The sequence below is a fragment of the Lycium ferocissimum genome, chromosome 4, assembly GCF_029784015.1.
Source record: "Lycium ferocissimum isolate CSIRO_LF1 chromosome 4, AGI_CSIRO_Lferr_CH_V1, whole genome shotgun sequence".
Taxonomy (NCBI): Eukaryota; Viridiplantae; Streptophyta; class Magnoliopsida; order Solanales; family Solanaceae; genus Lycium; species Lycium ferocissimum.
Window position 1 is genome coordinate 19,027,366 of NC_081345.1, and position 19,886 is coordinate 19,047,251.

General features: G+C 35.5%; 2 protein-coding genes and 1 non-coding gene across 8 annotated transcripts; 1 reads left to right on the forward strand and 2 right to left on the reverse strand.

Annotated features, from left to right (window-relative positions):
* Positions 1–851: 851 nt before the first annotated feature.
* LOC132051711 (E3 ubiquitin-protein ligase SINAT3-like) lies at positions 852–6,395 on the reverse strand. 3 transcript variants are annotated; one of them, XM_059442899.1, is made up of 4 exons: positions 6,046–6,395; positions 5,654–5,925; positions 2,223–2,609; positions 852–1,412 (listed from the first exon to the last, which is right to left on the reverse strand). In XM_059442899.1, exons 2-4 carry the CDS (start codon positions 5,861–5,863, stop codon positions 1,050–1,052), a joined length of 960 nt encoding a protein of 319 aa, XP_059298882.1. In that variant the 5' UTR covers positions 5,864–5,925; positions 6,046–6,395; the 3' UTR covers positions 852–1,049. The 3 variants fall into 3 exon arrangements, with proteins under 3 accessions (XP_059298882.1, XP_059298881.1, XP_059298880.1); XM_059442898.1 differs by having other exon boundaries at positions 6,005–6,395; XM_059442897.1 differs by having other exon boundaries at positions 5,654–6,394.
* Positions 6,396–7,575: 1,180 nt separating this feature from the next.
* Positions 7,576–7,647, forward strand: TRNAQ-CUG (transfer RNA glutamine (anticodon CUG)). The gene has a single exon. It is a non-coding gene; the product is annotated as a tRNA-Gln (tRNA).
* Positions 7,648–11,467: 3,820 nt separating this feature from the next.
* On the reverse strand, positions 11,468–18,726 carry LOC132051713 (protein DEFECTIVE IN MERISTEM SILENCING 3-like). Of its 4 annotated transcripts, none has more exons than XM_059442902.1 (8): positions 18,576–18,726; positions 16,889–16,990; positions 16,590–16,704; positions 16,149–16,386; positions 14,827–15,018; positions 14,421–14,738; positions 13,427–13,649; positions 11,468–11,803 (listed from the first exon to the last, which is right to left on the reverse strand). In XM_059442902.1, the coding sequence occupies exons 1-8, from the start codon at positions 18,600–18,602 to the stop codon at positions 11,771–11,773; spliced, it is 1,248 nt and encodes a 415-aa protein (XP_059298885.1). In that variant the 5' UTR covers positions 18,603–18,726; the 3' UTR covers positions 11,468–11,770. The 4 variants fall into 4 exon arrangements, with proteins under 4 accessions (XP_059298885.1, XP_059298883.1, XP_059298884.1 ...); XM_059442900.1 differs by having other exon boundaries at positions 16,590–16,730; positions 16,831–16,990; XM_059442901.1 differs by having other exon boundaries at positions 11,468–11,808; positions 16,590–16,730; positions 16,831–16,990.
* Between the last annotated feature and the right edge of the window lie 1,160 nt (positions 18,727–19,886).

Consider the following 19,886-nt stretch of genomic DNA (forward strand, 5'->3'; position numbering starts at 1 on the left):
ATGAATAGATATTATAGGCTTAACACATCGATAACTTCTTAAATTTGACACTAAATTTTATTTTGATGTTCGAATTACATATTTCAATTGAGTACCTAACACATCATAAAGTGTTTTTATTAGCCATTTTCAATTCAAATTTGAAAAAGAAAAAAAAAAACAAATTGTGCGTGTTCTCAAGCAGTTATTAGGTAGTTAAGTTAACCACATAAATATATGGAATCTCCTTTAACCATATTCATCACCTCAATTGGTATAAACATGAGGTTTTACGGCTTATTGAGGCTAATGTATATAATTAAAAGAGGTGACATATTTTAAGTGATTAACTTATCTTCATAATAAGAGCTTGAGAACACGCGCAAAAAAAAAAAATCAAAATTTGAATCGAAAGTGTCAATAGAAACACTTTATCACGTGTTCAGGTGTTCAATTGGAATAAGGGCCGATTCGAGTGTCTAAATGAAACTACTGACAAGTTTAAGAGAATGTCAATGTATAACGTCATTATTATATTATCAGTATATTTTAACCTCTTATAAGTCATAATAACATGTTTTATTTTCTAGGTTATTAACCTCATTTATTATGAACAATTACCCATAATTATCTTTTTAGTGATTTGATAGTGTGAAAATTCATTTGTACTTTCAGTGTATGGAAGTAAACTCTCTATGGATACACTAGGGTTTTCAAGGTCCAAAGGTAGGAAATGACTGAAATCAACTCATCTCAAGTAAATCTTCACTATCTCAGACAAATGTGTTCGATTTATCAAAGCCATCTTGGTTTTTCCTCTTGTCTGAGGCTGCACCAAACGTGTGATATAAACTTTTCAGATAATTCAGGAATAGAGCATTAAAAGCAGCAGTAAGATGGTTATTAACAATTGATATATCTAAAAATGTATATGTAACATCCTAGTACATGGTCAGAGCAGGAGTTCTTAGGTACAAACATAGTGCTGTCTTACACACCTACATGCACATTACATCCAACAAAAAAGGGGGAAGAAGTTATAAAACATAAATCACCCAAAGAAAAAATAATTAGCTACAGAGATTTGGTATGCACACACCACCATCTGGATTTTGCTGTTCCTTCCATATCCTTCCAGTAACTCGAAGTTTCAGCTCTTTCCGGTCACCCCCAGAAAAGAAAAGCGCCATGTTACGCTGGATTATAAGACCATCATGACTGTCCCTGACCTTGCGATGACTATCTCGGATACTTCTTGGGGTACCCTCCCATATGAGCTTTCTACCATTTCCTCCTACCTCTAGACTGTAGCTGTAATTGCGTGCATCCGTTTCGTCGCCCATGAAGCGTAAAAATGCCATATAAACAGGGGCCATGCCAAGCTGGAATGCCTCGAAATGGAGACAGAAATACTGCCCAAAACAGTGGAAGACCTGATAAAGGACCAAGAAGAAGAATCTGTCTGTTAAAGCACACTACTTTTAAGGAAGTTGCTGCAAGAATAAACTTGGACACGTGAACAAAAGCATGAATGGGGTACAATTATTTCCTAATCCTACAGTCGAAGACTGAACAAAAGGAGAGTACACACATGCCCAAAGCATGCCTACGAAAACTCGCGCCCCAGCTTATCTCATATTAGAATCTGTCAAAGCAAAAAGTTCTAGTCCTCCTTTGACATTATAAAAGGAATTCATGTTTTTAATTTGGAGACAAGCTTTTCTAAAAATCGGATTGGAAATGACAGGATAGAACACAATGTCCATAAGGTGAACTTTTCATTCTTCATTATCGCAATAAGCTCTGTACATAAATTGGATCAAAACATTTTAACCTTTCAATATAATGATTTCAGATATTTTCCAATGGATGCCATCAAAAGTATAGACTGTTACTAAATGTAGCGAGATTGACCTACTAAGAAAAAGAGACAGGAATAAAGGACGTTTTTTTAAAAGAAAATAATGAGGAATCCAGGACACACGTTATGACAAAATAAAAGGAAATAGAGAGAACATTTGGACTACAAAAACATAAGAAATGGCGGATATTTTGGCATCCAAGTGTTCCCTTGTCAATAATTCATCCATTGACTTGTTGCAAGTTCAGTTTTAAGCATTAGGGTGGTTACTGTGAACTTAAACAGAAACCCCATTAAACACATAAGCTATTGGACAGCAACAAAACAAAATGTTATTTGATACTTATTATTTATTCCCAATAATATAAGATGCTGGAGTTACCGTCAACATCCATGTGGCATTTTCTACTTCACGAGGATTAGACTTCACATAACGATGGTTGAACGTGCATCCCGTGTGCATATCCACTTTGTGATCATCTCTTAAATGCGTAACCAAATAAGGGATGTCCCCTGTCATTGAACACTCTGACCCAGCATATGGGCAACTGTACGGTCTAAAATTGCACAATGTTTCATGCTTGAGTTTGCTGTAATATGGGAATATTTCTGGGCACCCCAAAGAAAAATATTTGCAAGGCAGTTCAAGTGACTCTGCCACCTTCTCTAGCGCTAAACACCTTATATCACCAAGCTCTTGTCTGCATGTCGGACATCGATTGTGCACCCTCGTTTTGCAGGTTGAACAAAGCGTGTGCCCGTTGTGACACTGCAAAACAAACAAATTTTCAACTGACTACTTTAAGACCATTCGGATGGAGTTAAAATTCAAATACTTAATGAACAATATGAACCTTGATATGTATTAAAGTTTATCAGTTGACCTAGCCAGTTTTGCACCAAGGTGTTTTATGCACATCTACTTTATCCAAAGAAAACTTTTAAGCACATCTACAAAGAGTTTATGCATCAAGGAGAATCATATGGAAGAGAAGTTTAGATGTGTGAAAATTTAGGGACAAGAGAAGGGAAATATTAATAATCATCCCTCAGTAGTAATACAGCACAACATTTTCTTGGCACATACATCTCAAGTCTATCTGATGTAGCTCTTAGTGGCAATATTCTAAGCCTTCACATAGCATCGGATCTAAATATCAAAGAGAAAAGGTAGCGCTTAGTATTAGGAGAAGCGATAGCTACCAGATTTAGGCACAGAATCCATTATCAAGTAGGAGTATTATTTACCTTTTTCTCTTTTTCTTTGGAAGGCCAACAATCTGATTTTTACATAACAACAAATTTACACAGTATAATGTTACAAGCCATGTGCAAAAACTGTCACTAGCGCATGAATATAATTGTTTTTATTCAGACTTGATAATTGTTCTCATCCACTTGATTGTACTGTGCAGTGAAGAATGATGCAGTCAAAAGGAATCACCTGAAATAGATTCCCAAGAGCGTACCAAAATGATTTGCCTGCTACTAGTAAATTGAAAAGAAAAGGAAACGTCTACTTTCTGTTAAAGAATTCCTAGCGGCTAGCGCCATAGGGCATTAACCATTTTCCTTTCTTTCTTTTTTCGAAAAATTGGTATCAACCAGTTTCTAAAAAGGACACACTGGATAATTCACCCGAAAAGGAAATGTCTACTTTCTGATTAAATAATCCCTGGCAGCATCGACCATTTCCTAGAAGGCCATATTGGATTATCTACCCTCACTCAGGTACAAGTTCTACACCTTGTCCAGCAATGTATGACCACTAAGTAAGGAATTACAAGATTTTAATCGTTACATATGCATCAAGGATTATCAGAAATGTTCTTTTTAAATCCTTCCTATGCTTCTGCTTCAGGATTCGCGTCATAGCCTTTAAAGGGCTGGATTAAAGTGGGATAAAAAGTAGCCCATCTTCTGTAATAAAATTTAACTCGGGACTAAACTTTAGACTAGTAATCCCTCCAATGGAGGATCACTATCTAATGGTAAGGGAAATTTCTTATATAACTTTTGCACTTATTTGTATTAAGGTTGGTAACCAAACTTTCATCGAATGTTATATCAAAAGGTTGGACTAGATCAGGATATCTGGTTATTAATTCAGAATACTATTAAGTGTGACAGATCAACTTACAACCCAATGAATAGCATCCCTTATTTTAGATCTATTTTTCAGATATCCTGCTTTCAACCAAATGATCCCATTACTTTTATCCTGACGATACTAAAGCATGCAAACAATACAGAATTTGGCTACATCAATGCAATCTACTCCAACAACCACAGGCAGCCCAAGTCTAGATCAACAGCAAAATGACAATACATTACAAGAACGGCACTCGTTAAGTTGCTCGGTCTCGGGTGTGGGTGTCTATTTTCTTCAATTTCACCTTAGTTTTTGTTTTGACTACAGAAATTATTGTATTTGTCCCGAAATTCTCCGTCGATTTTGGTCAAAGTACCCAAAATTGGTTGACCAAATCCAGTACGGATGCCACACCCACACCGTGTGGACACGGGTGCGGCACCAAAAGTAAAGAGTCCGAGCAACTTAGGTACCGACACCACCAAATTGTGGTCTGGTGTTAAATTTTCTTTGTAAGCTCAAGTCGTTCAATATACCTTTTGCGCAAAAGTTATTTTCAACTAACCTCACCTTCTTTCTTGATATACAATAAGGTATTTATGTTAGTACCATATATTTGGATCGCCAAATGCATGACCGAGGAAGGATCATTCAAGATCTTGCCCAAAGAAGTAGTTTAATCCACTCAATGGTCCTACATAAGTCCTTCCATGACCTGAAGCAGGAAGTATAATGAATGTTAAGTGCACCTCCCCATATTAAGTCTCATTACTAGAGCCAACATTGTCTTTCGGGTTACTAGATCCATCTCCTCATAAAGATCTGAACAACAGCTGAAACGAAATAAAGAAGATCTATAGATTCCACAAGCAGCAAATCTTCCGTTCTTCTATTTGTCAAATGTTAATGCAACCAATCACCAAACTCTCAGAATCAGCTTCAGTTATACACCAAAACAGTCAACACTATATTCAATAATAAAAGCACAACATTAATCTGCAATCTCCTCCAACAACTTCTCCGCCTTCTGCAACTGGTAAAGAACTCAAATCAAATTCCGTAGACTGTTTCATTAACCTTGCTACACCAAAATCACTGTGTCATGCTTCAGTCTGTATATAAAACTTTCCCAGCACCCTCAAGAGATCCAAAACGAGCCCATGAAAGTTCTAAAGCAACCAGCTTTGAAGTGATTAATTCGTAAGAGCACAAATCAACCTACTGAGTCCGACTCTTTTGCATCATTATCCATCTACAACATAGCAATTTGACAGATTTTTCACAAATGAAGTTCGCATTCTAATATCAACTCTTCACATACTCTACTAGTGGCATCCAATTCCTCAATGGTGTACACAGCACATACATTCCCTGATAAAATTTAGGGCCTATAAATAGAAATCTACAACTCGATGTTTATGTTCTTTGTCATCTCCAAATTAACTAGTCTGTTAGAATCTTAATTAGCACCCAACGCAATTAAATTACTAAAAAGACTTCAGTTTACCCCTTAAGTACCAAAATGCCTCAAACACAGGAACATAAAGATAACAACAACTACTCTCAATCAGTTTGGGTCTGTTACCTTCCAATTCTAAATAATCTTCTAATCAAACAAAACAAAAACAGTCACCCCACACAGAGAAAGATACAGAGAAAACAATTAATCAAAACCCAAAAACAAATTTCAAAATAAATGTAGAGAAACAAAGAAAATGAACCTGATGAATTGGTGGGTACATAGAATTGGTACAAACGGGGCATTCAAGCAATTCATGTACACTGGTAGGGACAATTCCAACAGGAGCAATATTGTTAGGCTTTCCTGAAGAAGGGTATTGATGAGATGAAACAGAAGATTGGATCTCTTCATCTTCAACACCATCCATTAATGATACACACTCAATGCTATCCATCTCCATTTCTTCCATCAAATATCTGAACCAACCACTTTCATCAAAGAAAAAGAGATTCAAATTTTTTCTCTAAATAACTTGCAAAACATTCAAGATTCAAACTCTCTCTAAAATACTTTCAAATGATTCAAGATTCAAACTTTCTCTCTTAATAACTTTGCAAATCATTCAAGATTCAAACTTTCTCTCAAAATAACTTGCAATATCATTAAAGATTCAAACTTTCTCTCAAAATGACTTGCAATATCATTAAAGATTCAAACTTTCTCTCAAAATAACTTGACAATCATCAAAGATACAAAGTTTTTAGCACTTTTGGAGAGAAATAGCAGAAGGGTTCGGATCAAGAATGAAAAAGAAACGAACCCTTTTGCCAGAAGAGGATGTTCTTTTCTTCTTTCTTGTTTTTTTCTCTCTGCAATTCGAAGGTTGTCTGAGGAGAAGAGAGAGGAATAAGGATCGCCGTTAAATTCCTCACATAACTGTACTTGATCTTCATCTTACGGCCACTTATTTTTCTCTGGAAATGTCTTCTTTTTTTAAAAAAAATTATTAAATTCCTAGTGGAACTGCCTCTTGCGACGGATGTAATTATTGGCCAACCTATCTGATGTGATTTTTTCGCTTTTGTGACACATGGAGTTTATAATTTTATTTTGTTAATAATTAATTAGTATATTATACAAGATCCAGTAATATATGCATTCGTTTCCAATCCCTACCGCGGAATAGTGCACCTACACGCCTTCATTGACGTTGTTTTTTACCGGAAGGTCGAGAGCTAACTATCGATACTTTGGATTATCTGGACATATACTTCGTGAAATGGCTCATGCATGTTTGTTTCCGAGAGCAACAAGATCAAGTTGGTAAGAATTAACACTAGTAAATATTTATTTGTGTTGGATATTTACACTATATTAATGAATGTAAAATATGTGTCTTTTGCTTACATATTTATCAATAGACCCTGGTTAAGTGATATGTATTTCTACTTTAATTTTTAATTATTAATATGAACTTTATTAATTTGGTGTAAATATTCGTCGTAAGTATTCATATTTAATTGAGTAGAAATCTTGATCCTGCAAAAACTGTTAGTCATTATAAGCAGCGGCGGTTCTAGAACATACTTGATGGATTCATGTTATCATGTAAACCCAATAAATTTTGCGTAGATGTTATATTTTTGTTAAGAAATCCATTAAATATTAATATATGGTGATTGTAAATTCAGTTATTATTGTCCACCCTTCACGTTTCAATTTGTTTGTCTGGTTTTGACTTAGCATGGAGTTTAAAAAAGTAAAGAAGATTTTTAAATTTTGTGCTCTTAAATTAAAGATATATAAAATGTACCGTACTTTAATCTTGTAGTCTTAAACATGTTATGTATAAAGTTGAAATTAAAGGATTGGCAAAAAAAAAATCTTTTTTAAACATGCTAAAAAGGAAGAAAACAAACAAATTGAAACAAAAAGAGTATTAACTTGAGATTGTTCTAAGAACTCATAGATGTCAAATTCCGCATGCCCCTCTAATCTTAAGTGTTCATCTTAGCTTACCAATTGTATTATAAACAATCATCTAGTACTTAGATTTGGACATCAATGAAAATTCATACATTCTCTCTGTTCCTCTCCCTTGTTCTCCATTTGTGAAAGGAATTACGACAAATCAGCATTCCGATTAGTTTATAATAAATGACATGTACTCTTATGCCAAATGGTTCCATGGTCTAGTGGTCAGGACATTGGACTCTGAATCCAGTAACCCGAGTTCAAGTCTCGGTGGAACCTTTCGTTTTACGTTTTATTTTGTAACATTGACAATGTAATGCTGGATCTCTCGGTGGAACCTTTCGTTTTACGTTTTATTTTGTAACATTGACAATGTAATGCTGGATCTCAGGTGGTGCAAGGCCTGCATGTATTTTTACAGTTTGGTTGGGTGCAGATATTGTTCTTGATAACATGTTTTACTTCGAAATTGGATAATAAGTTAAATTTGTAAATGAGGTATAGGATATGTGGGCACTTTAATCTATTCTTTGATGAACGAAAGATAGATATGTACGTTTTGCTTATAACACGACTTAAGTGTGGATAAATCGATATGCTAATGGTTGGGTAAAGATGTTGGGGTTGTATATTTGAGCTAAGATCTTATTATATATTCCGTGCAATATTGAATGATATGATTCAATGGATTATTTAAGCTATAACCCGGACCAAAGTCAAAGGAAATCAAAGAGAGAGAGGAAACTTCAATATATATATTCAAATACAAAGTTCTTGGATCTGAAAACTCAACCCCTAAAAGTAAGGAAATGTCCCTATTTATAGTTTTCCTCTATAGGCCCTCTATACGTAAATGGGTTCTTTTAGGATAAAGAAAAACCTAATATGGATAAGGTTAGGTCGTGCGGTCACCCGTACGATCGTCGAAGCAAAGTGGCAAATGATTTCCACACGTGGCGGGCGAATAACGATTATCCTGGACCAACGGCCACGATCGAATGGTCATGAAGAAATCAGGCTAACGGCCACGACTGATTCCGCTATGTTTGAACCGGGCAAACGGCCAAGATCAACTCGGCCATGGAGGGACCGGACCAACTGCGATAAGGAGTTATCCCCGGTTGAATCGGACACAATGATTTTATTCAAACTTCTTCTGATCAAGCGCTATTATTTGCCTTCTTTCCTTTATCGCCCGCAGTTTGCCTTAGGACAAACGTTAACCGGTTTTTACTGTATACATAACATTATTTATGCACCTAGGAATCCAAATTGATAGTTTTTCATATTGCGAAAAAAAAAATGTGAGGATGGTAGTATTATGTTTTTTTTTTTTTTCCTATTTCGAATGAGGATGGCATTACATAACAATTATTTGTTGCTAAAGTTTGAATTGTCCATTTTGTAAACACTTGTAAGCCAATATTCTTTAATTATTGGTATTTACTATTTTGTGAGATGGGGATTGAACAAAGTGTTCTAAGCTTCTTATGTGTCAAGATTTTAGGTTTATTTAAACCTACAACTACAATTTTGTTATTGAATTGTTAAAAAAAATCTACAGATACGACTTTTTCCCTTCTGGCATAAGTTGTTTGTCCCTTTAATTTGGTTTTTATTTTTATTATTCAGTATTCTTATTGTACCTTTCAAGGGACAATTATATGAGCTAATGTCCCTTATTTACTTAGTACCCTTCCTCACAAGAGGCTCCACAATCACAATTTAACTCTTCAAGTTTCTTTTTCCCCTTTACCTCGTCATCTAGGTCAAAGTGTGAAAATGTTCTGCCCTAGTTTTATTGACTCCTTTAACGTAGTAATTTCTTGAGTTAAATATAGAAGTGTAACTTTTTTTAATGAATAGTTTAGTTTCAATTGTTTTTCTTGGGTCATTTGGGTTCTGGTGAAAGCAACAATCAACCAATAGCCTAGGGTCCATCAAAAACAGCTTATCTACCCTACAAAGGCAGGGTACATCTTACCTTCTTTCCAAATCCCACTGGTGAAATTACACTAAATATGTTATTGCTTATAGTCTCAAATTGTTTGTCTGTGGGGATAAAACCATGATTACAATTTTGATTTGCCAAAATATAAGACATAACAAAAGTCGGCTTGCTGTTGTCCTATATGAAGAAACAACACTTGTATATTCAAATGCATCTTTTTGGTTTTCTAGACTCTATATTCCATTCCAAGTATGAAATCAATAACCTTTTGATTTTTAAATGTAATTCATAATTTGCTTTGTTGAAAAGAAAAATTTGCTTCCCGCAAGCATCACTGATTGATTTGACGGCTCGAACTCGTGACCTACAGATCACATGAAAACAATCACATGAAGACAACTCTACCGTTGCTCCAAAAGCTACTCTTCGTTTACCTAAAGTACTAGTTTCCTTTTTCTTTTTCTTTTTTTGGCTGTGGGGGTCAATGTCTGGGGTTGATCACTTTGCCTATGATCTAAAGACTTAGGTGGCCAACTGTTTCACAATTTATCCTTTTTGTTTTCATTTATACTAACTATTATATCATTTTACTTGCTGAATTAGAACCTAATTGTTTGGTTGCATATAAGATTTTCGCTTCTTATCGCCTCTATTCAATAATTTCTTGTACTATACTTGTTTATGCAGATGGTATTATTTGGACCCATCTTCCAGCTTAAATGTCAATTTATTGTAGATACGTGAATAGATTTGTAAATGTGGAGAATTGTGTCCATTGGCAGTGTCTAAATATATCATTGAAGGTTACAACAAAGTTTATACTTTATAGGCAAAACATGGTGCTTTTATCCTCGTTGAGCTTCAGTACATTTGCCCTCCTTTGTAGTCTCTTTTTGCGTGTGAAGTACTGCACAAACAGAGTTAGTTGAGTTGCCATGGATCTCCTCCACCCCCCCCCCTCTCCTCCGACCTCCCGACCCCAACCCCAACCCCATGAAATTTCTTGTGATCCTCTGAGTATATAAAAGAAACTGTTGTCCTGATCATGGAATCTGACTACATTGATATTACTGGAATATACGTTTTAGTTTAAACCATTTTATATTTTTCATTTGTGATGTTAAATATATCTGCCATCAGCAGCACCTGCACAGTTGCACTTCAATTGACATGTTCACAAAATTGTTGTGCATTAACTTCTTTTGGAAGTGAAGAACAATTTCAGGCTACATTTACAGGATCTGAAACTGCCAGTTTTAGGGGCGGCCCTCCAGTACTGCACGCAACATTTATCCAGATTTACCCTGTTTATCTGTCAACATACAGGCTCCAACCATCACACGTTTGGCTACTACTTCGTGGGAATTTGTCAATGAGCCTATTGGCAAGGAGCGATAGGAAGAAAAGATTGAAGCGTGCATGCGAGACATAAACATATAATGCACAAATATTGTGTTCTCCTTCATAAGAGAGTTAATGTAAAATGATTGCTTTCTCTTCCTCTTAATTAAATGTTGTTCGTTCAGCATGTGATACGATGAGTATGTTCAGCCGGACAAGGGAAAAAATCGAACGGCATTCTTATAGCCTCCAACAAATTAAGCAAAAAATAGAATAAGAGTCTGCTCAACCAAGCGCTAAAATGAAGATCTAAACTCAAATTTATATCCTAGGATTTGACCAGGGAGCCAAGGATCCTGAACTTCCAGAAACCTCGTAAATAGATGTGTTATCTCATCCCCTCGCCTGCCACAACTAAATGAACAACCATGCAGGTAATCTCCATTGTTTTCCGAGTACCCTCCCTCACGATCCCAAGTCAACTTCAGCCCTTTCTTCCCTTTACCTCCAACACCTATGCCAAGCCCACATCGTCTCATGCTTGTATATTACAAAAATATGACTTCATCAAACACACTTTCGAAAATATAATCTTGCTGGAAAATTCTAATCCATACCTGAACATTTCAACGTTCAGAGTTGCTACTTGCTACACTTCCTGCAATCAATGCGTGCAACGGAGAATTTATCCATAAAACACGACGTTTTCTGAGACTGCTAATTTGGCCTTTACACAAACACAAAAGATGAATCTGATTCAAGGATACCAGCATTCCCGCCCACTATTTCCAACACACAAAGGCACAATTTACTGGAAAATTTTCTTTGTTGGATCACAATCCATTCCCAGCTTTGGTAGTAACTGGAAATTGCAATTCTACCACAAGACGATGTACAGTCAACGACACATTCTATAATCTTGGGACAGGTTATAAGACCATGTATCTAGGTTTGTTACATGCATGAAATTGAGCTAGACGAGAATCAGGAATTCGTAAGACTATTCTATTGAAGGCAACTTTTCAGACTGAATTGGCGCAGGATTGATTTACTGATAAAGCTTCTTCTTGTCCAACACCGAAAATGCTCTTAGATTTTCCATCAATCATGCTATCGGGTCAAGCGCTCCCCTCCTGCCTGAAGCTGTGCTGCATACATGAAAACAATATCTCATAAACCAATAGGAATATTTTAGAAGTACTTTTATAGAGAGCTTGACAAAAGGAATACTCCTATGACCATGTCAGAGAAATGCCTTCATTTTTTAACATCTTTAAACTTCATGTAATCTTTCGCCATTAACAAAATCAGCAAGCCTCTTAACACTATCATGTCTTAACAAGTATTTGCTCTCTTTGCTTTTCCCCATTCCTATCCAGGGAAAAGAAAGGTGACATAGCACAGTAATAAAACCAATATGGGATAATCAACGTCTGTAATGGCCAGATTTAGAATGACGTAGGAGTACAAGAGTACTTTCTTCCACAACCATTTTCTTTTTTCTTATAGGTCCGACGGGCCGCCTGCTGCTTCATCTGAGAAACTTTTAACCTTTGTTCCTATAATTTCCTGATTACTCTTTTACATATAGGGGAGATAGAAATATAACAGATCAGAACTTCAGAATACTTGTAGAGCTTCCAGGGAAAGAGGTACTCTTTCACCTGCCAGTCACCTATCCTATGCCGCTACTTCCTCCTTCAAGGCATGATAAACGTGCCTTCAGACTGTCACTTGAGAAAAGCACTTTGTGGATCCACATTTCTATTTTGTACTTTCTAAGGGAACCATTGTTGCTCTATTTGAAGGATTGCACCCTTGGATAGGTTAAAGATTCGGTTGGACACAACCTGAAACTTCAGTCAAGTTTATATTTGTTATCCATTTAATCTCTTCTCCTTTTCTTTCAGATGTTATGACAGATCGTAATGTTTATTTCTAATACTTGGAAAAGATTCTTCCCAAGCTGCACATAATTCTTGCCTACAATAGTCATCCTCTCTAAAATTGCAACTTGGGAACTCCAAATATGAAAAGTAACTACATTCTAAAGCTTAATAGATATTAGAAGCCTCTTTTATTTGTTATCTAATATTCCCTACAACCTTGAATAGAGCCTACTGACTTTTCTTGAATATTTTCAATAGAAGCATCTGTCCTTGAAAGTGTTACAAAACTCTACAAATACTTCAGTAGCTGAGGCTTTAGATGAGATATAGACAAGATTAAGTCATAATTTTATGTACTCAGTATAAAACAGAGTAAGAATCTCTAAAAATCAAAAGCGAACAGCAGAAACTGATATCAGCAAAGACTACTTCACAAACACCTTTACTTCATCCTACCAAAACCAATTCTGCACAATTCCCATGAAACCATTCAAGTCAAACTACCAGCATTTTAGCATTCCCAATTTCTGGCTCTTTAGATTGGTTAACGAAAAGAATCATAACTAACAAAACGATAGAAGGTACACACTAAGTAGTTTCTAGGAAAACAAGAAACAACTCTCATGTTCTCTCCATGTAGAATCCTCGGCTAAGCATAATAATAGTAAATGTTTGCATTTATCAAAAGTTACTTCGAATCAAATAAAGCTGGATCTTTCATGGACAATGATGATCGAGTTAAAAATGCCCAAGCCTTTAGTAGAACTAACTCAGAGATAACTGAAATTCATTATGCTTACTATCAGCAACACAAGCTGCTCAGAATTAATCAATGACTAGCATATTGCAAGCCGAGAAAGCTACTCTGTGTTATTACCTGTGTTGCGTAGGATGAGCTTTGTGCAAGAAACTTCAAATACTCTTGCTTCTTTATATCAAAGTTGAACCTTGCATGGTCTAGCAAAGCTTGTTCTCTCTGCATATCTTCTACAGTTCTTTCTTTTTTCCACTTCATCTCTTTCATCTCTCTTTTAATTTCGAAGTAGTTCTGCGGTAGATTTGACCTTCCAGAGCTCTTTGGGAATTTCACATCTATTTCACTTTACCCAAGAACACAAAAGAAAGACAAACCACCCACTTAAGTTCAGAATATATAATTCATGACAACTTAGTTATGCTATATCTGGTATATAAACCTCAGAGGAGAAACATTCTGACTAAGAGAGCGCAAAAGAATATAATTGAGAGAAAAGATTGTGAATTTAATGTTGGGTCCGATCCTTGAGAATCTCATCGACTACTCTCTCCTTCACACAAAGGAGGATTCTAGTTGTAATGGAACTGAGTTACTCAAATTCAGATATTTTATGATAGTCTTGATTATATTATGATGATATAGTGCGGTCTCCTGTTGATCTTTGGATGAAGAAATTCACTGATAAATGGTGTGTAAATCATTATTGAAATGAAGTACAATAAACACATTGATAAAGATGATTTGTGGCATCCTTGCTATGTATGCATAAATGACAGAAGAACATATGTTGGAGACCATTGAAGACAAATTTTAAGAGCAAGTTCATGAAGGCTGTACTACTGAACTCACAAAGTTGAAGCTCCATCACATAAGTATAAACAACAAATATACCAGCTTCAGAACTAATGCACAAGTCAGACAAGGTATATCACTCGGAAAGAAACAAGTTATTTGGAGATAAATAAATTTAGGGTATCACCACCCATATGACCTGGAAAAGTACTGCACCTCCATGTCATCCATGATCGAGTTCTAAACAGATGAAAATAGAAAAAATTGTTTTCTGTAGTTCCCGAAATACAGAGAAATAACTTTTTAATACAAGCTTGTTTACCTCTTGCCGGAAAACACACCGATATGATTTATCTTCCCACCATCCAAAGATATGGCTCCATCTCTAATACAAGGGAGAGCCTGTAGCATATCTTCTCTTGTTTTGTATACGTGCAATCGTGAAAACAGGTTATAGAAGAGAGTCTCTCTTAGACCGTAACCAGCGCTTGTAGCACAATATAAGTTCACACTGTCTATGTTGACCATATTCACAGCAAAACCGAGAAAACCAGGTGGAGATTCCCCATTGGGTAATCTTGGCTTCAAAATATTAAGCCTCCTTTGAGGGTCATCAGCTATGATCTCACCGGCATATGGTCTAAAATGAACCGAAAGAAGGAAAGGGATCAAAAGTATGTAAAAGAGATGCATTAGTTTTTCCAAGAAACATAATCTTGACCTCAAACCTTAATTTTTCAAGACAGATAACAAGAAATCGGCCATCCAAAGGCCTTCCAATAGAAGCTCCAAGTCCATGAAGACCCGAAGTTTTGTTTATATGACCTTCCTTGTCGTACGTCTCCAATGCTTTAACACCATCATACGTCTTGCAAACAATTGCTAGCATAGTCTCAAGTCCCAAGTAATCTGAGAGGAGCCTGGATTTCAGAGAGCGAATATACATGTCAACCATAATACAGAAAAAGCTGTCGTTATTTGCCCTACTTGAAATAGCATGCTTCCCAAGTTCCCGTATCGTAACAACTGATTAAAACAGAAAGAGATTCATGTTTCTGTATGTTCTTTGAGACTACAGAGATATGAAACAGAAACATGTTGACAAGTAAGAGAAAACATGAGGAACAAAGTTACTCAACACTCAAATCCCATGAACACGAGAGCCTGCAACTCAGTTTGCGGATCAAATCCAAAGAAAATGCACAAACCCATGATCACATTGATTGACGGGGACAAGCAAAAACCTTTTTTTTTTAAAAAAAGATGGGTCAGATTTGAACCATATTAGTTTTTGGTTAATTGGGAATGGGAATGTCCTTTTCACCATAAGTAATGCAGGAGAAAGAAGAATAGGAGGAACATGAACAAGCAGCTCCAAGACAGAAAGAGAAAGAGAGGTTGGACCATTATGGCAATATCTGTTAGTAAAAGAAACCTGACAAGCACGGCTCTGAAAACAGGGCTCTTTCCCCATCTCCAACTCCCATCTCAAAACAAACTTGGAGCCTTATATTTGGTTGTTGGCAGGATAAAAATGAAACTTATTTAAGTTAATAGCGCGTTATGTTGGTTCCGGAACAGTTCTATGAAAACCAGAAAATGAAAAACAAAATCCAGATTCCAGACACGATAGACTTCTGTATTCCCAAAAAATTTGGAAACAATAAAACACTTTTCTTCATTACATACTAAGTTACTTAATCCTTGACACTTCTCATGAGATGCAAACTTCAATATCCAAGAAATTAAACGAACATTAACACCACAATATATTTACTTGCTGTTGAAGTGAAAAGCTTTTTACAAATTAAACCACCCCACTTTTGCAAACAATTTTTTAAAGCAAATCTCTAATCAATTAGAATATCATTAAGTAACTAAATCTTTATTTATTAATCTTTAGCTGGCCACAGGTCATCATCTTCATTGACACGGAAAGAGTAGGTGCTATAATTTTAAGGACATGGCAGAAGAAAACTTCGTAAACTGTAATGTAGCTAAGTTATGGCTAACAAAACAAAGCAAATACAGAAATTGACATAAAATTAACCTGCTAAGATTATCATCATCAACTTTCCCAAGCATAGCAACAATTCCCAGAACATCCTTCATCAAAGGAAGATGAGAAGCTTGTGTTCCATATTGACTTTTTAGCTGGTACCAGATGCCAGCTGCAGATTTCCCATGTTTTAACATATGTTCAATTGTCTCCTCCTCACTCTGTAAATGAGAAAGTTCCTCATTTTCAGAACCAGATTTGCTTGCTGCCTCATAATTGCCAAGAGCGACTACAGTACCCACAAACACAAAATGTGAAACAGAGATCTTGATATTTTAGTTCTCTCATGTTAATACTTAACTTGCATAATATGAAGAGTAAAATCATCAATAAAAGGAAACACCAATGCAACAAAATAGCTAGAATGACCCTTTTAGATTTCCACATGCACCCCATCACATTACTGACAAAGCTTAAGAAAAAGGAAGGTACCTTGCATATCTAAGATTGAATTATCCAATCCGTTCTTCTGAGCTTTTAGGAACTTGATGTTCTCTTCATGATGCTTAATTTTTACACCCATCTGATGCACAGCATCCTCAAGTTTCTGCAGTATATGGCTGGTACTTTTAACTGATTGATTTTGCAAAATATTAAAAACGTGGTAAATCTCAAGTAACAGCTGTGAATGGATATCCATTAATCACAAGAAAGCACTAATTTTACAAATTACATTTCCAGCAAGATGAAATGATACAACTTGTGCACACTTCTTGCATAATGTTAACAACCTTGGAATTGTAGACAACTGCCTCGGCAGTTCCATTTTGCATCGTGTCCCTTGCAAAAGGATAGGATTCAGATTGACCGCCTTGATTGAACATCAACGACTCCTGCACAATTGCATTAGCATTAATTGGCAACTAGAAAAAATAATAACAAAAAATATGAGATCAAATTAGCTTATCAAGGAAAAACTGCAAAAGACATCTAATCTTTATCATAGCTATCTTGCTCTCTTTTTCACGCTTAGTTTCTGAATAATACAATTTTTTTTTTCAATTGCTTAAAAATTAAAATCTGAATTCACACAGGAATTTAGATTTGTTGAGTAACTTCATCCACCATTCTTTTAGGAGCAAGAAGATTAACTTGCACCTTCGTCAAAAATGTAGTTCTGGAAACAATCAAACACAGAACTAGTTTTGGAAACAATCAATCAATTAATCAAGCAATTGCTATTAAAAAATCTGCAAAACACTACTTGAGCCCTAAATTTTCTACTCCCTCCATCCCAATTTATGTGGCACTTTTCGCATTTCGAGAGTCAATTTGACTAAACTTTGAAGCTAAATTGGATTAGATTAACTCAATGTTTTAACATTGAAATTTATATATTTGAAAACTACATGAAAAGTACTATAAGTTGCAACTTTTGTCATATCAATTTGGTGAAAAAATACATCTTAAAATGTTGGTCAAAGTTCATGCAGTTGGAACCTCGGGAAGCGAAAAGTGCCACATAAATTGAAACAAAGTCCCTCCGGATTAAAAAGAGTTTCCACTTAGCCTTTATTTTTGTATTCAAAGAGAGTGTCCACTTACCAAATCAAAAAATAATTAACCTTATTTTTCCAAATTTGCCCTTATTAAGTGTTGTCGAATCCCAATACCTATTTAATTACGGGTTAGTTTAGTCAAATTACCTATTTTTGCCTAGAAGTTAGTATTTTCTTAAGGGGTGCGCGAATAGCTAAGTGGACTCTTTATTTGAATCAGAGGGAGTATTACATTTATGTAATGCCTAACTAAAAAGGGAAAAGGGTCAAAAATGCCCCTCTACCTTAGGAAAAGGGCTAAAAATATGCTCCGTTAAAAATTTGGGTCAAAAATACCCCTCCTGTCATTAAAGTTTTCAAACATACCCCTAACGGAAATCCCCAAATCCCCCAAAATAACCCGATTTCATTTTTAAACCCGCTCCATTTAAATCCGACCCAACTACATAAAAAACTCATATGCGACTAACTTGTTCCCGAGTCCTACATCTGAAGCCACTAGGCACAGGAGCGGCTAACCCATATGGGTTTTTTATTTAGTTTTGTGGGGTTTAAATGGAGCGGGGTTAAAAATAAAACCGGGTTTTTGGGGATTTCCATTAAGACAGGCGTATATTTGAAAACTTTAATGAGATGAGGGGTATTTTTGACCCAAATTTGTAATGGAGGATATTTTGAGCCTTTTTTCCAAAGTAAAGGGGTATTTTTGACCCTTTTCCCAACTAAAAAAAGCATCCAAATTCAAAGGAGGACTATCTGAGAATACATGCATGGCATCATTTCGTTTATCAATAAGTATAATTAAGCGTTTATAAGGTTGAGCGTGAATTTGTATGAGAGAAGTAGTAGTTAAGACGCAATTTGACTGCTAGACTAAAAGGAATTGAACCGGAACGACATAAGAGAAAAGTAAAAGCACCTTCATTTTGTCGTCGTTAATCGACATTCGCCCTTGTTCGCTGTTCAGCCAAATCAGTGGGGGGTGAGCAAAAATGAACTATAGGGCTTTTGCCCAGTGGAAAAAGAACTTAACCACACTGCCAGTTTCCTTCAATCTCCTTAATTTATACTCCCCCTCTTGTTCAGAATAAAGTGTTCACTTAGGAAAATAAGTTATCCCACAATTAATTATTCCGTGATTGTTATCCCACCATTTTATTGAATTAGTTATTCAGGGATTAGCTAAATCGTGATTTTATTATAATCATAAATTTATCTCAAATTTAAAATTGGGATTAATTATTCCGTATCCCTCATAGCAAATGAGTCCTTAGCCTTTAGCACAATCCTTAAAAAAATACTAGCTCCTAAGAGAAAATATGTAGTTTGACTAAATTATACTTTATTAAAAATCACTGCCTAGTGAATATAATTTTCTAATTACATAAAAACTCACCTAGCTAAATAGGGGTAAATTTAGAAGAAATAATTAATTTCTTATTTATTATGTGAGTGGACACTTATTTTTGACTAAAATAAAAAGGCGAAGTGGACACTTGTTTTGAACGGAAAGGGGTATGCTTAGACAATAAATGATGATGAAGATATTTATTAACTATAATTAAATAATAAGGTTTGTAAAAAAATATTCTGTATGTGTGATAAAACAATAAACTAAAGCAAGAATATTTGTAGAGAAATAGAGAAGCAAGTTCTTACTTCTTTTGAAGGATGAAATACAATGAAGGAAACATCTCTATTTATAGGAGAATATTGACTTGGTCCCAAAGTTATTAGCCCTAATATTTCTCTTAAAGATATACATCCACAAGATATGATAATATCTATAACACTCCCCCTTGGATGAACCTTGCTAGAAAAAACCCAGTGAAAAAAATTCTAGCGAAGGAAAAAGAGTAAACATTTTCTAATAATACATATTTTGGTTGCCTCATTAAAAACCGTACAAGAAAAACCCAATGGGACAAAACCTTGTATGGATAAAAGAGTACAACTTGTATTAACTCCCCCTGATGAGAACTTCAGTCCAAGTGCTTGAGTTTTCGCATTCCAATCTTGTGCACCATCTTCTCGAAAATTGTAGTTAGTAGAGACTTAGTGAACAAATCAGTCATATTATCACACGAACGAATCTATTGCATGTTTATATCACCATTCTTTTGGAGCTCGTGTGTGAAGAACAACTTTGGTGAAATGCGCTTTGTCCTATCTCCTTTTATAAATCCTCCCTTCAATTGAGCAATGCATGCTGCATTATCTTCATATAAGA

What these genes read in the sequence shown, in the direction of transcription:
- LOC132051711 (XM_059442899.1), bottom strand. Translation starts at nt 5,863, where the DNA reads ATGGAAGAAATGGAGATGGATAGCATTGAGTGTGTATCATTAATGGAT. An exon ending in TGTACCCACCAATTCATCAG is followed by an intron (nt 2,610 to 5,653) that starts GTTCATTTTCTT and finishes TTTGTTTTGCAG; the next exon opens with TGTCACAACGGGCACACGCT. An exon ending in ATGCCACATGGATGTTGACG is followed by an intron (nt 1,413 to 2,222) that starts GTAACTCCAGCA and finishes GTCCTTTATCAG; the next exon opens with GTCTTCCACTGTTTTGGGCA.
- LOC132051713 (XM_059442900.1), bottom strand. Translation starts at nt 18,602, where the DNA reads ATGTCGATTAACGACGACAAAATGAAG. An exon ending in TTAACGACGACAAAATGAAG is followed by an intron (nt 16,991 to 18,575) that starts GTGCTTTTACTT and finishes GCAATTGTGCAG; the next exon opens with GAGTCGTTGATGTTCAATCA. An exon ending in GCTCATCCTACGCAACACAG is followed by an intron (nt 11,804 to 13,426) that starts GTAATAACACAG and finishes TATGCAGCACAG; the next exon opens with CTTCAGGCAGGAGGGGAGCG.